General features: G+C 36.4%; 1 protein-coding gene across 1 annotated transcript; it reads left to right on the forward strand.

Moving 5' to 3' along the window:
- Positions 1–5,130: 5,130 nt before the first annotated feature.
- LOC117335335 (heat shock 70 kDa protein 12A-like) lies at positions 5,131–14,882 on the forward strand. The gene is made up of 5 exons (XM_033895268.1): positions 5,131–5,200; positions 9,042–9,365; positions 10,863–11,102; positions 11,292–11,439; positions 12,203–14,882. Exons 1-5 carry the CDS (start codon positions 5,198–5,200, stop codon positions 13,267–13,269), a joined length of 1,782 nt encoding a protein of 593 aa, XP_033751159.1. The 5' UTR covers positions 5,131–5,197; the 3' UTR covers positions 13,270–14,882.
- Positions 14,883–17,719: the final 2,837 nt, after the last annotated feature.

The raw sequence follows: 17,719 nt of genomic DNA on the forward strand, positions 1-17,719 counted from the left end.
GTCGCTTGTTTTCAGCTATAGCATGTAGACCGGGATACGTGTCATCTCTTGTGGGGCTGTCAGACCCTATGTCTTTTGTTACATTTACCAACAGTTATTAAATATGTTAGCTACGCTATTCTGGTCATTCACTATATTTTTCTGTCCTTCCAAGACTTTGTCTGCATGATTCTGGCAGCCTTTACTGGTGATGAAGGCTTTGATGGTGTTCTAAAAGTCTTGGTTGTTTTGTCCTCCTATGCATCTGTCAATGAAGTAGTGTGTGATTGATTGCTTTCTGAGTTTTGTGACCTTATTCCTTTGTGCCCTGTGCTGTTCACAGTTTTGTTTTGTGCGATTTGATATGTATTTGTTGTGTAGCATTTTCTTGTGATATATTTCTTGACTGAGTTTCTTGTTCATGAATGGAGCTTGGTTTAGTCTGGGTTTCCTCTTTTTCATTGGTGCATGTATGTTCACTATGTCGGTAAGTTTATTGTTGAAATGGTTGTATGCTGTGTTAACATCTGTTTGTATGTCAGTTTCATCGAGGGTGGCTTTTTGTAGATCCAAGTGGAAATCTTCTATAGTAAAGTGTTTGAGACTGCTGTGATATGTTCTCTTGGGTTTCCTAACAGAGATATGGCTTCTTAATTGCAAAGACACAATGTTATATACATCACTGATACCCGAATTAAACTTACAAATTTTCACAATACAATTTGGTCTGTTTGTGAGAATGACATGTTGAATTTTAAATCAAATCTTTAAGATCGAAAATGTCACACATGTTTTGCAACGGTTGACCTTTGGGTGCTAAAAGGTAATAGTTCAACCTTTCAACACCCAAAGGTCAACCGCTGCAAAACACGTGTGACATTTTCGAGCTTACAAACTTGGTTAAGAATTCAACATGTCATTCCAAAAATATATCACTCTTGAGTGTTGAAGGAAAAATCGTCTTTGCCATACTCGCCTGAAAGATGACGGCATACACGACATCTAATGAGTACATCTGTGCAGAAGGGAGGGATTCCAGGATTCCCAGGATGTATCAAACACACCAGCGCAATCACACAGCTTATCCTGAAAGTCAAGATCAATCATGGTGTTTGTTTAGACCTCGCCAATGCATGTGGGTTTGTCCCCAACCAGTTTTTTCGACCCATTTCAGTACCATCAGGCTCCGGTTGATAGTTGGAGAGATAACATCGTGGCAGGCACTCGAGGTTTCCGTGACAGGATGCACTATATATGTCACACTCTTTGTGATGGGGATGAACGTATCATCAGGATAGCAGACAGGGGAACTAGAGGACCTAAAACGTCATCAGGGATGGGATTACCACCGAATAGAGGTTTTATAGACGACATGACTATAACAACTACCACCCATGTACAGAAAAAATGGATCATAATAAGCTCTAGATGAAACAGTTGGATTGGCAAGGATGAAGTTTAAACCAAGGAAATCTAGATGTCTCTTCTTGAAAAGAGGGAAGATGACAAGAAAGTTCAAGCTCTCAATGCAGCAGGAGGGGATACTAATGATTGTGGAAAATCCAATCAAGTGGTCGGAATAGTGGTTTGATGCCAGCCTGAATGACAGCAGGAATATCAAACGGTGACAGACCCAGACGGAGGAAAGTTTTGAGGAAGATCGACAAAACAGGACTGTCTGGGAATTTCAAATACTGGATGTACCAGCATGGGCTTCTTTCTCGCCTGACTTGGCCTCTTACACTGTACGAAGTTAACACTACTACAGTTGAAGCTCTTAAGAGGAAGATCAGCAAGTGTCTACGACGTTGGCTTGGAGTCTCACATAGGTTCGCCAGTGTGGGCCTGTACAGCACGACAGCCAAACTACAACTACCCATATCATCATTGGTGAAAGAATTTAACGTGGCGAAGGCTAAGCTGGTGATGACTCTTAGAGACTCCGAAGACGGGAAGATCAGGAATGTTGTAATGGAGACTATCAGGATGGAAGTGGTAGATGAAGCAAGCAGCGCGGTAAAAATCAAAAAGTAGATTGAGGCACGGCGACATTGTTGGACTACCTGCATTAGCAGACGAGATAGAGACAACACATATTCAAAGGCGGGGAACAGCGGACAGAGTGAGTAGAAAGAAGATAGAGGAAGAGATCCGGACGGTAAATATGGTTGAAATAAGAGTACATGGTGCATGGGCGAGATGGTAGGCAGCTGAAAGACGTCTTACATGGTCAGACATCTGGAAGTTGGAACCGTATAGAATTCTGGTCCTCCTGCAGTCAGTGTACGATGTTCCACCAACACCTACCAACTTGCATCGATAGGGGCTGACACAGAAAACCCCAACTGGCCATTATGTGATCGACCGGGTAACCTTGTCCATTTAATATCGTCGTGCAATACTGCTTTGACTCAGGGGGGATATACAAGGATGCAGAACAAGGTTCTATGTGCGAGACAACAACCCTACATCAACTTGGTAAGATATGGAGAGTCAGGTAGCAAAACAGCAGCATACCAGTGAGGAATACTGGACGGAGCTCAGAAATGGGTGGTGCGCGAGTTGACTTTGGACAATGATATGTAAAGAGGCGTACGCCAGCCTTGCTTTAATTATGACGTTAGGGCAAAAGGATGGAGTGTACGGGTGATACCAGTAGAAATGGGGTGCAGAGGGTTCCCTGCTCAGTCCATGTGAAGAATGTTTGCAGGCATTATGCAACCGGGGAAAAGACCGAAAGTCAGCTGTACATTTATTAGAATGCCCTATATATAATAATATAAGGAACGATATGTTAATAAAGTTGAATCATTATCAACCACTACAACTGGATACTCTCCTGTATGGGCATTTCTATCTGAAACCGGAACATAAAATTATTTTTGAAAGTGTCCAAGAATTCATTCATGCTAGTAACAGATTTTAAATATATCCCTGCAGAATAGGTGAGTCTATGAGACTATTTTAAACACATTATATCATACAAATGCTCTTAGTATTCCATCCTCCTATATTCATGTCTTTCTATTAATTCCCTACACAATTCTATCACCGTCCTTTCTTGAACGTTACGAATTGATATTTTTGTATAAACTGTCCACTAATTTTTTTATTTGTTCTGTAAATATTATTCTGCCTGGCACAATGAAAAGTTACCTAGCAGGAGCTTGATTATCTAAAGGAGAACGATTAAGGAATGAGCATAAAAGGACAATGATAAGATGAAGGAGCGTGCATATGTAGTCAGTTTGTTCCAGGCAGATATTATATTATGTTATTGTGTGTAAATCAAAAAATTTTGTTAGACATAAATTAATTATTGTATAATTATCTGTATTCCCTTCACTTTCTCTCTTTAGTCTTCCTTTTCTAATTTGTCAATCGCAAAATTAATGTAAATGTCCATTGTTTTGTGTCACATGTTGTAATATTTTTTGGAGGAGAGGGCTTTAGTAAGTTGTATAACTTGTGCCTAATCCTCATGCTTACAGTTTGAAGCAATAAAAATATGTTTAAACCTAAACCTAAAGACTGGCAACAACAGCAGAGAAATCGTCCAGCTGGTGGAGAAGGGAGGACAATAGCTTTAAGTCATCCATCGACGGGCAGTGATTTGGCCAATCACTGTCGACTCCCCACTTTTAGGACGTTCCATAATTGGAGTCGAAACGCCCAATGAGAGGTGGTCCTGGTTGATAACGTCGATGATTTTTGCAGTATGACGACTGTAGGAAGGTAAGAGTTAGTCGAAATTCTCTTGCTGTTTCAGAAATCCTGGTACTACAATATATTCTTATTGTCATGAAATAAACACAATTCTTTCAATGACTCATAAATGAAAATATTTCTTAACCCAACAAGGAAATATAAAGAGTAATTTATAGCATCAGATTGGATCCCATTTTGGCTATTGATTTAGTGACACGTAAGGCAAGCGACCATTAAATAAATTAGCTACACACGTTGCAATACTTATCATTGTTTCCATTTAATAACATACCTTCTTACATTCTATAGCGTCTTATGTGTAAACACCTAACATATATAGTTTAAGTGATAAGGTCTACCAAAGGAAGCCGCCCAGACAAAGATAAAGCAATGCGGTTCAAGTTTCGTGCTCTTTGTTGGGCTTGTTAAACCGTTGTCGGTATAACGTGCTCCCGTTTCATAATATGATATTTCAGTGTGATGAAACTATAGAATGGCCTTTGAATTACTGTCATTAATCCGTGCACACCATTTTCAACGACCCTAAACTAAAAGCCAAAGACGAAACGAAACCAGTTTTAGATTGATTGAAACGTTTTACAGACAGTTTTACTATCATTTAGACTAACATCGAAATACACAAGATATTTGAGTGCACAAAACTTGTTAGATAGAGTAAAAACGCATGTTGTAACCCAAAAAAGGCTTCAGAAAGTCATGTTAAAAAATTACAAGATATATATTTGAGTTTTCTTATTTCATTCCGATTTTCCTAGCTTCCCATTTGGGCACAGTTGTTTAAAAGGGCGTTAGGCTAATCGCAGCTTAACACCATTTTTAAAGTTCTGATAAAATCATTTCCGATAAAACTAACCTGACAAAATTTTACAAAGCTCTAGCAGTCTCTTCCTGTCTGTTTTCAAAGGAAAAAACCAGACCATTTTGATTTAGAGGAGTTGTGTTGGGGAAAATATAATTGACAAGATATCGAAATAACAAATCAAATGTTTGATAGTTTAAATGAAGAATTCGTATAACAGTAGGACAGTAACCACGACAACGCATTGTTGGGTTCAGAGGCATTAAAACGCAAGAATAAGCCTTCGAGACATTGGTCGTGTCGTTATCAGAACTTATTCTTGATTAAAACAGTTCAACCTAGCACGATTTGTTCTGGAGTCCGTCTGCTAGGCATCACAGAACTTCACAGAACTTTTTGCACAGTCGTTGGTCTCACTCCCAAAATTCAAGAAAAATATTTACGTTTATTTATTTGCACATTTTATATTGACAGAAAATGTTTTATTTACAAAGACACACCGATATAAACACACACACAAAACAGTTGAAGCCCAGATAGTCACCTGTACACCCTGACCTGGGGATATTTCGCTGTATTCTATATAGTACTTTCGGTTTAGGTATACCTGTTCAATATAAAATGGCGTTGCTGGTTGAGTGGTGGTGTATTGGAATACTAAAAGAAAATATACTTCACTGACTGCTAGCCATGGTAACTATAATCTGTTTGTCACAGTTTAAATAAGTATTATACAGAGATAACTTTATAAGGTTCGTTCGCTAGATTTTAAGCCAGATTGTTGATATTTGTCACCTATATATATCTGTGTGATTTGTTGTTGTTGTTGTTTATAGAGTTACCTTAGACCATTGAAAAATTATATTTGAACCATCGGAACGACACTGTAAAATTCTTAAAGAATCCGTTTCCTAATTTTCATTTATTTATTTTTTGTTTGTTTGCTTGTTTTTAAGATAATTATTTCAATCTAATGCTAGATTATATAAATTGTCCAAGCTCTTTATGCTGATAGTAGTGACATAGCTATTCTATACGTAAATAAATGTATGTAACAGTAATAATAGCTATAGTTAAACATGCAACCAGATTGTCTCAGTGTTATCAACAGTTTATAACTGTACTTTAAGTGTGCCACAGTGGTACATATGTAAATGTAAGTACACAGTAAATAGGGTATTGTTATCACATATAATGTATCTTCTTTAACAGTCATATATGGGAGTCAATTTATCATTTATTCATGCAGCAATGTAATGTAGATCTAGTGATAAACCAAATTATACAAGATATGTTATATACCTTATAAGATATATATCATATAATAAATGAGGTGTCTTAAATACTTAATTAGATGTCTTATATATTTTTCTTTACAATTTATCTTATATATCATATAATGTATCTCATAAAGTAAATGATATATCTTAGGAAGATAATTGACTGTGATATCTTACAAATTATGTAAGATATCTCATAAACTTTAAATAAGATATCTTATATACTTTATATCTTGTATAATAAATATGAAAATCAAGTGAAGTACAGGACCAACACTGTCCCATGAATGAATAACACCTTGGCTCGCCAATGTTATATAATCCCTACTACAATACTGTACTAGACTCGCCCAGAAATATCTGGCTGGATGGTGTGTGATGTTTTAGTCTTACATTCATGTTTTGGTTTCAACCAAAATTGTGTCCATGTCGTGTTCTGAGATCTGCTGGATCGAGGACATTTTGTTTATGAGAAAGATCATAGTCTGCCGGTCTGAATCTGTAAGTTACCTTGTGTTATATATGTTGACACAATGTCATTCTTTGTTTATTTGGTTTCTATTGTTTTATTGTATTGGTCCCAAACATAACAATATTGACACAATTTTAGGCTAGTGATGGTCATCAATGAATGTTCTTTTATTTTACGGTGAATTTATTTTAATGGGATATGGAACACTGATGAAATGCTGCCTTTCGAAAAAAAGGATTTCCAAACGAACGTCAGACCTACGTTCGAGTACAACTTGTTGTTCCTGCGAGCACAGCAAATACATATTAGATGTATATTATATTAGTCAGGTCTCATTTTCATGTGACAAATAGAAAAAAAAACCACCGTTATGTGTTGTATTATTTTCATTTTTAAGGTAAGGTTGATTTAATTCTTCCATAATTTAATACTCATCATAATCTTTCACTATAAGAGTATATGATTTTTAGGTAAAGTTTCTCAACTGAAATAAAGATTCTCCCTGTAACCGCAAAACACTTACAGATAATTGTGACATTTTCTATTTGAAATAAACTTTTTTAAATGCATATTTTTTCCCAAATAGTATCGATAAAAAAAAATTGTCTGAAAAGGCATAATATGTTTTTTTTTTTTTTTTTTGTTAAAAACCAAATGGTGGTGCAAATATCAATTATGTCAACTGTCATGTCACTCGGTTCATTATTACCTGACCGTGTCGTATCCTGTTAAGACTGGTTTTGTTAAAAGTCTAGATATTGATTTACATTTGAACAATAATAAGGTCTCAATTTTCGTCGAGAAATTCTCTTAAATGCATGCTCTTTGATTCGTTGATTGTGGTGAATTTGTTTTTAAGGCTGCGTTTTAAAACAAAAGTAATTATTTCGTTGACGCAATGTTATTGTTGTGTAATTTTGGGTTTATGTTATTTTGTAGTGTAATTGCTAATTATTTTGTTGTTGATGTTGTTGCTGTTGTTGTTGTTGTTGTTATTCTTGATGTATGCTGGTGCGATGTGCGTTTTGGTGAATTAGTGAGAACAAAACATTTGTCTGCGTGCAATTTCTTGAGTTCAACCATTCTCTTTGAGGTTTGTGTGTGTCATCTTTGTGTTGGTTGTTTTCTAAAGTATGGAACATATACTCGCATAAAAAGTGTGCTGTGTGTTCTAAGATTCGTGAGAAAGAGAAATTGAGCGAAATAGTTTTCTTAGGGCATGCCAGTGTACACCTAAACATACATATATACGTTTGGATCACATAAATTGAGCAGAAAGTATCATCTCAAGAAGGAAACATAAAACATGATACATATAGAGACTAACACAATTTCTGGACAAAATGGTTTCGCCGCTAAGTATCTGTATTTGTCAATGTCGTGTTTCCTTTTGATTTGATTAATCGTTGTATATGCTCAGATTTCCCTACTTGTTGTATCGACTTGCAGTCATATGTTGTCCTTGTGTGTCTTATGGTCTCTAAGCATCAATAGTGTCCTTGTATGTTGACCTTTTATGTTGTCCTTGTATGTTTTGTATTGACAATTGTGTTGCTATGTTGTCCTTGTATGTTGTATTGACCATGTGTTGATATGTTGTCCTTGTAAGTTGTATGAACCTTGTGTTGCTATGTTGTTTTTGTATGTTGCTCGAATATTCCCCTTGTCATTTGTATTGACATTGAGTTCCAATATCATCCTTGTGTGTTATATCGACCCTTTGTTCCAATATTGTCCTTTGTATATTGTATCGACCCTATGTACCAATATTGTCTTTTGTGTATTTTATCGCCCCTGTGTACCAATATTGCCCTTTGTATATTGTATGGACCGTATGTACCAATATTGTCCTTTGTATATTGTATCGACCCTATGTACCAATATTGTCCCTTTGTATATTGTATCGACCCGATGTACCAATATTGTCTTTGTATATTGTATCGACCCTATGTACCAATATTGCCCTTTGTATATTGTATCGACCCTATGTACCAATATTGTCCTTTGTATATTGTATCGACCCGATGTACCAATATTGTCCTTTGTATATTGTATCGACCCTATGTACCAATATTGTCCTTTGTATATTGTATGGACCCTATGTACTAATATTGTCCTTTGTATATTGTATGGACCCGATGTACCAATATTGTCCTTTGTATATTGTATCGACCCTATGTTCCAATATTGTCCTTTGTATATTGTATGGACCCTATGTTCCAATATTGTCCTTTGTATATTGTTTGGACCCTATGTTCCAATATTGTCCTTTGTATATTGTATGGACCCTATGTACCAATATTGTCCTTGTATATTGTATGGACCCTATGTACCAATATTGTCCTTTGTATATTGTATGGACCCTATGTACCAATATTGTCCTTTGTATATTGTATGGACCCTATGTACCAATATTGTCCTTTGTATATTGTATCAACCCTATGTACCAATATTGTCCTTTGTATATTGTATCGACCCTATGTACCAATATTGTCCTTTGTATACACTGTATTGTATCGACCCTATGTACCAATATTGTCCTTTGTATATTGTATCGACCCTATGTACCAATATTGTCCTTTGTATATTGTATCGACCCTATGTACCAATATTGTCCTTTGTATATTGTATCGACCCTTTGTTCCAATATTGTCCTTTGTATATTGTATCGACCCTATGTACCAATATTGTCCTTTGTATGTTGTATAGACCCTATGTACCAATATTGTCTTTGTATATTGTATCCACCCTATTATTTTTAGTAAACTACCGTTTCTTCCAGACCAACATGGCGACACCGGTGGATAGGGGATTCATGGTGGCAGCCATTGATCTCGGAACGACCTATTCTAGTCATGCTTTCTCCTTCAAATCTGATTATTTGCGAGACCCGCTTCAAATCTACGCTGGGAGATGGCATAGTGGAAACGATCTATCCCTCAAAACGTCCTCAGTCCTTCTCCTAAATCCAGACAAGTCTTTTAATTCGTTTGGATTTGAAGCAGAGAACAAGTTTACTGACATGGCAGAGGATGACACCATGAAGGATGAACTGGAAACGTTTTATTACATAGATTCCTTCAAGATGATACTTTATCAAGATACGGTAGGATTTGGTTTCAATAGGTATACAGAATCGAGTGGTTTTAGGACACACACACAACAGGAATATGCCTGATACAAGGGACTCGTATGATGAACACTACCCTCTAAGATTCGGTTATGTTGATTTAAATTTATTGTCCTCTATTGTTGGAAGTTAGGTTCAGGGTTTAAAATGCCAACATCAAAATGATGTTAAGGTACTTATCCTTTGCACAGCAGGTCTTTGATTGATTGATTAATTGATTGATTACCTTCAGTAATGTCGCAGAGTATAGCGCGGAATAGTTTTTGGACCTCATATTTTTTGGATAAATCTGTAGGTTGACGTTATGGTGTTAAGATACGTTGTGAAACAAAACTGCATTGCAAAATGAAAAACTTAATGTCAGGAAATGTTTGGTGCATCATCCGCCGTTAATCAAATGAAATATATTTTTTTATATTCCAAAGCGATGTTATTGTTCATCAGAACTTAGAAACGACATGTAAGGAAGCCTCGCACAAGCAATGTTAAAGGAATGTGTCAAGTAGGTACCAAAAATCACTAAACATTTCACGTGGGGATAACTCATTTTGGAGACATTCATTGGTCAATCAATACCCCCAGCTTGTTAAATTCCATTTAATTCCGGTCATAATTTTTATGTCGATTGCGAAGCATGGCAAACTCCTCGTTAGGGATCACTTTGCCCGTCGTCACCTCATTTCAGTTTTTTTTATTCATTAATTTACCGTTTGCTACTTTGATTTTTAGATATATTATGTGGCTTTGTCATAATGAATTAAAGTTTGAGTTCGAACTTCGTTTCAATATTCCATTTTTAGCTGGAGTCATGGCCCTCCGCACATAGGATAGTCTCATAATTACCTGTTTCAGGACCTTTTTTCTCGTTACGCTTGCTATATCGATTTGTTACTTGGTGTGTGGCTTTATGAGATTTGTTTTGGAGTTAAAGATCTTTTTGCATAGGTACACTTGTCTAATCATCACAATTAAGAGTTTCAGCTTTTTTTCACTACAGCTTGCCGCATCCAGTTGGAAATTCGTAAAATGTATTATACAATGTATATCTTTTATTATTTAACTTATGATTCTGTACTAATGTTCTATACTTTGCTGGTGTTATGGCCCTTTGCAAAGAGGATATTCTCATAAGTATGTAACTTGATGCATGATTGTTTTCGTGAATGTGGCAATACAGTTCGAGTTCAAGACTTGCGTTAAATTCAATCTACGTCTAAAGTTATGTCCCTCACTATAGAAGCAAACAATCATTATACCATCCGCATATACCTCAGGTAATTTGTGGACGTTAAACTCCGTCAATCAGTCAAACTGTAATAGCATGTATGAAGCTTTTCATATATTGACCATCAAAATGACACCTTTTCAATTCAGTGGGCGCATGCTATCTGTGGATTTCTAGTTTATTCTTCTAATGCTAATTACAGATCAATTATTTAAAATGTTCGTTTATGTATATAATCATTATTCTAGGAAAGTGACCATATTCAAAATGGGATTCGGCGTGACATGGAAATTGATGATATTTTCGGAAAGACGATATCATTGATGGATGTCATTGTGAAGTCGATATGGTACCTCAAACAACATCTTCTGGATGAGCTGAACTCTCGTGGCTTTGAGACTGGGGTCAAGGATGTCCGATGGGTCATTACAGTACCAGCCGTATGGACAGACCAGGCGAAACAGATAATGAGAGAATGCGCAATCAAGGTTAAAAACATTTATTCGCGACATCAATTAATCAAATATGGAGCTTACTCTTTGATCATGGTTATTTAAATGCATCTTGTTGTAATGAATGGTTGCGAATTATATGTCCTTTCGTAACTTCCAGTTCAGTTGAAGTGTCTTTGCATGATGAAAAACAGTAGGCAAAATTTTATTTACTTTTTTTTCAAGGCCGGTATTCCTGACGATGTACTTTTGCTCGCATATGAACCGGAAGTGGCGGCGCTATTCTGCAAACAACTTCCTCTAGATCAAGTCAGTGGAGCAAACAGAAACATATTCCAGGAAGGTGACGGAATCATGGTGGTGGATCTCGGAGGTAAGATGCTATTTTGTATAAGTTCTTCAGGGTATATAAGCAGTGTATAATTATAGATGTAAAATCCTGATGCAACGAATATTTCATAAATGCAAATGCACCATGTCATGGCTTTTTAAAAATATGAAACAATTATAAAATGATTTATACAAATATATGTCAAAGTTAAATGAGACAAATGTCATTTATTAGTACGACAAAACTTCAATAAGCTTCAATTCGTTTTTGCCAATGCATTTGTCTAATCTTTCAATGATAGTAGGGTGGGCCGTTTATGAATTACGGTAAAAACAAAATCGAAATGAAACGTTATATAATGTATGAATTATAACAAGGACTTAAGGCGTTGAGGATCCGCGGTGGCCGAGTGGTTAAGGTGTCCCATCACTAGCCCTCCACCTCTGGGTTACGAGTTTGAAACCCACGTGGGGCAGTTACCTGGTACTGATCGTAGGCCGTTGGTTTTTCTCCGGATACTCCGTCTTTCCTCCACCTCAGAAACCAGGCACGTCCTTAAAAGACCCTAGCTGTTAATAGGACGTAAAACAAAATAAACTTAACTAAAAATAAGGCGTTGATTGGTTTATTCACAAACTCCCGCTGTAAGAAGCTATACAATATGACATAAGGAATCTTGGAGTTATTTATACGGTAAGGCGTTGTTGAACGTTATTAAGGAAAAACTATAAAGGTACATGCATGATAATTATGAAATTGTATGTCTGGTCTACACGTATTGCATTACGAATTGTTTAATTCGTAGGGGGCACCGCTGACATCACGGTCCAGGAGGTATCCGGGAACAAGATGAGGAGTACCTTTACCGTTAGTGGGGGACCATGGGGAGGTGCAAGAGTCAACGCCGCATTCATTAGCTTCTTAATAGAGACATTCGGTAATGAGGTAATCAGAAGGTTGAAAAGAACGGAAACTGGAGAATTTCTAGAGCTCATCCGTAAATTTGAGGTTAAGAAACGAAATACGGATAAATTGAGAGAAGGGAATGACCTGGTTATCCGACTCCCTTTAGCACTTCTTCAATTATACGAAGAATTCAACGACAAAGTCTATCAAAGCTCCTCTGATTGTGTTACTTTGAAAAAAGACAAAATGCACATCAAACCATTCAAATTTGATAGTTTCTTTCGTGAAACAATCTCCAATATCACGGAACATCTGAAATCCTTATTGGATGGCAACAAGATCAGCGTATCCACTATTCTAATGGTAGGAGGGTTTTCAGAGTGCAAACTTGTCAGCGATGCAATCAAAGAAGCATTTCCTCGCCACCATGTTGTTATACCTATGGAAAGTGGTATATCTGTCCTCAAGGGAGCTGTCCTGTACGGTCACCGACCAGAATCAATCACCGCAAGGTACTGCCACTATAGTATAGGTATAAGTCTTAACAAGCTGTACGACCCTACAGAGCATGTTGGGGCTGCGACATTCAAGTCTGGAGAGACAGTCAAATGTGGAAGCTGCTTTGAAACTTTCTTCCGTCAAGGACGCATCGTGGAAATGGGCGAGAAGGAAACTACCGAGGTGCACAGCGACCATAGAGCAAGCGACAGGGAGATGTGGAAGTATGATGTCAAGGAAATTGAAATCTACACGTCTAAGAAATCTAACACGAAATTCGTCACAGAGGCGGGCTGCAACCGCCATGCAATAATTACGATTGATCCACCAGAAGGAGGCTGGCCGGAAATAGTCGACGGGAAAATCGAAATGGAGGTTGGCGGAACAGAGGTGATTGTTCGATACATCGATCATATTTCTCAGAAGTCCACAGTTGCAAAACTTGACAGTTTAACATGCTTTGGCTAATAGACAAATGCAAACCGGGCTTTCCATGTCCTTAATAACAACGTACAGTGAAAACCAGGTTTAACGACATATCCAAAAATATGACACTGTCACGTAATGTGTCGGTAAAGTCAGGTTTCACTGTGCAGGTTTTGTTGTTCGATAGTAATTATGACACATTAGACAAGAAATATACCGTGTGTTTTGAAAATTCTTCGTCAAATACTTTATCGTACTGATGACATCATTTTTAAAATTTGCACACGAGTTCACCGGCTCCTATATCACGAAATTAAAAGGGCTATTGTCTATACAGCTCTATAGATCGCATCTGTTGCATTCCTAGTCCGATTTTAAATTATTAGTTCTAAATGCTTGTCAGTTACGTTATGATTTATAAGTTCATTTGTTTTGGTTCATCGACAATCTTTTGAGATAGTTGGTTATTTTTCTGATAAAAATTTCAATTGATATAAACATAGTCACAAGTTAAGAAAATAAGCACATGCAATGCTATTTTTAACCAAATATACAATTGATATATAATTGATACGTGTGAGTAAGTGCATCCCTTTATTTCTCTCTATATATGGTAATAATATATATACATATAACATTGTAATACGATTGACGAAGGAAGACAACTTCATGATTCGTGCCCTGACCGGGCCCCGAACTCATGGTCTACGGCAATCAATCGCTTAGCCAGAAATATTGACGTTACATCAATGCAATGTAATGTCGACGTGACGTCATGGTATTGTTGACGTGACGAAATACAATTGTTAAGAACGTGAAAAGAGCACGTGTAGCTTGTCTTTCCCCTAGGGTCAGATAAGAAATTCTCACCCCGGTAAAACCACGGATATCCCTGTCCGAAGAGGAATGTTAATCCTGGTGGGTTACTTTCACTTTTGCTCTTTGTACCCATAGACTATGTCCATACTCGATACACCAAGGGTCACGTTCATATTCGCTCCATGCATAGTGAGTTACGCTCTCCGTACCTCTAGAATATGTCCATCCTCGATACACCAGGAGTCACGTTAACTTTTACTCTTTGAACTTTAAAATATGTCCATCCTCAATAATCCAAGGGTTACGTTCACTTCCGCTCTATGTACCCCTAAAATACAGTTGGGAGCAAACTAAACTTGGTACCAAGTGCACTTCGTAGTGCACACGTAGTGAACAACGTAGTGCACTAGACTAAACATCGTAGTGCACTTGAGTTCACTACGATGTTAACTCCAGTGCACTACGATGTTAACTCCAGTGCACTACAATGTTAACCCAAGTGCACTATGATGTGCACTTCAGTTCTTGGGTAAATGTTGTTATGAGCTAGGCCTATATGATTTGATGTGTTGTATATTATGTGTGCAAGTTAAGTTTTGAAGGTATAGCTACCCATGTTCGTGTATGTAGCACAATTAAACCTTCTGACTCAGTACTAATTTAGACTTGCTGACAGAGAGATTTCTTATTTAGACTTAAATATAATATATTCTGTCAAAATGTCAGTATTAATGTATAAAGGCCAGAGGAATTCAATCCATGCCAGATGCAGGAAATGTGTATTTTTAATACTATGCTAAAACAATATGAAATATTAAATTCCATCTTCAGACATTCTAGTGGTTTGATTTTATATTTATTTCATGTTTGTAATGATGTATTAATGAAACCTGACTACAGGAACATTCATCTTGTCAATTATTAACTTACATATTATGAGAGGATACCTATAGTTAGATAAGGTTTCGGTATAATGCCTGCTATAAATGGACCCCCTTGGAGTTAATTGGGGAAACCAGCCTGATCAGGTGTGACCCACATCACACAGGGTAATTAATATGTGACAGGTATGAATGGCAATGGTCTAGGGGCCCCAAGGGCACTGGACTGGTATCAGTCTCTTGCAGTTAAGATTTTATTAGGATTTAGTGGAATTCATTGTGTGTAAAAGTATGTAGCTTCCCCTCAACTTATGTTAATTATTTGTTTTATATTGAATAAGCAAACAAATTTATATATTTTCCTGAAAGCTTCACATACAATGTTATAATTATAGTTATATTCATGATATATATATATGATTAATTGATTAGGGAGTATACCTATAATAGTCTAAGTAATATACAATTAATTTACAGTGAAAAAGTATGGATTTAAGATTCCGTAATTATTCAATTTAAATGCCAATTTAAATATTGATTATCAGATATATACAGCATTTACACTATAAATGAAAAATGATACAAGGCTGAATTTGCTGAAATAATATAAAAGAATGTAAATTAAACAATCGTATTAAAGTACTTTTTAAATATCTACACTCCAAATTAAATCAATATGACACATCCTTTAATAAAATGTTCAAAAGTATTCAACGATACAATTGTTTTACAATTCAAGATTCAGCAAGTACATATAAATATGTATGTAAAGACGATGATCAGCAAAATATGATGAGTTTCCAAAGTGTGCTTCAGTTTTATACACTATTTCTGAAACAGTTTGGCAATCATTAACAGCTAATGACTGATCACCTAACAGGTGAGTTGATTTACCTGTGCTGATTTACCTGTGTTCTTACATTGATGATATTTCTGTAACAGACTATAACTCCCTATCAACACACCTTAACTCCTATGTAAACACCCCACCCTCACCAGAGTTGGTGTTCGGGGAAGACCCCATATACGACACCCAGCGTTTACCAGGTAAGACATTCTGAACTATGATACAGGTTAAGTATTTTCTTGGTCAGGTGAGACTACAGGTGTGAGAGTAGAACAATAGGGGATAATTACAGGTAAGGTCTAACCAACAGATCAATTTTCACACCTTGGTCTTGTATGGTCATACCTGAGTGACCACCAGGTAAATGCCATGTAAAAGTGGTCAGTGAAATGTAACATTTTGTAATCAATCATTTCTGCAAAATAATAATGATAAGTAATTAACCTCCCTATAGACATTTGAAAAAAAATTCATTTGTTTATAATCTTATGAATATAATAATGTAATAAGTAATGAAAAAAACAATCAAATTATAAACATATTTGTTTTACCTATTATTTTTAAGATGTAGTCGATGCAGACATTTGGTCTAGCATGACTGTAACTATAATTTTTGACACTTGGATTTGACCCATACTCTAATACACTCAGCTTGGTGACACTTATCAAAACGACAGGTAAACTCACAAGTTTTTGTTTGGATTTCAAAAACCTTTATAATATTATCTTGAAAGCTTGCAAATCAGTATTTTTATTTCTCAATAATAATCAAAAGTTTTAACGGGGAAACTAATTCATACACTTATTAGGTACATACGATAAAAATTAGATTGGGGACTGATTATATATAATTACATGAGTGTTTAGGGGAGGGGTAGCCATGCATGACTATTACAGTACCTGTACAGGTAAACCCTTAATTAAGCTTAATGCCCGTTGGCCATGCCCAGAACAGCTGGACTCCTTGTGCCAGATTCCTTGGCTGTGTTTTCACACCTTTCAACAAAATTACAATCATAATCCCATTTTGTGTTATTTACCTGGTCTGGAAAGACTAACATTTATGTTGCACGTACAATATATGTTTCAATGAAGGCAGAATCAATATTGCTTGATGTTGATCGATTTAATTTTAATTTCAAAACTGGTGTTTTCAATGCTTCCTTAATTATAACTAATCTTAATTTAGTGTAAATGCATGGATGCAACGGGTGGATGTAATGGGGGGAATCAATGGGTTGAATCAATGGGTGGAATTTATGTAATATGATACATGTATTTTGTCAGTTTTTGTGTATATTCTATTTACCAATACGTGACATGTATTGTACTTATATACATGTAATAAACATATCTGAAATAAAAGTAAAATGTACACACCATCATGAACACACACAACATACATGGACTAGTCCCTGTATATATATTTTAAAAAATTGGTTTTAATGAAACATTTATATGTTCAAGAGATTATGCATTGTATATCAAATACTTTGTATGTATTGACTCTAGTGCACTACGATGTGAACTCAAGTGCACTACGATGTTCTCTCCAGTGCACTACAGTGTTAACTCTAGTGCACTACAATGTTAACTCCAGTGCACTACGATGTGAACTCAAGTGCACTACGATGTTAACTCAGGTGCACTACGATGTTAACTCAGGTGCACTACGATGTTAACTGGAGTTAACTTTTGTAGTGCACTGAAGTGCACTAGACTACCAAGTTTAGTTTGCTCCCAACTGTATGTACATCCTCGATACTCCAAATGTTACGTTCATTTTCGATCACTGCACTCCAGAAATATTTCATGGCAGAATGTAAGGCTATGTTACAATCACCTCGCTGATTACAACAAAACGTTGCCTTCATCTCTCCCCCCCCCCCCCCCCCCCCCCCCCCCGCCATACTATGCTGGCTGATTACGACCATCTCGTGTTACC

The sequence above is a fragment of the Pecten maximus genome, chromosome 10 (assembly GCF_902652985.1).
Source record: "Pecten maximus chromosome 10, xPecMax1.1, whole genome shotgun sequence".
Lineage (NCBI taxonomy): Eukaryota > Metazoa > Mollusca > Bivalvia > Pectinida > Pectinidae > Pecten > Pecten maximus.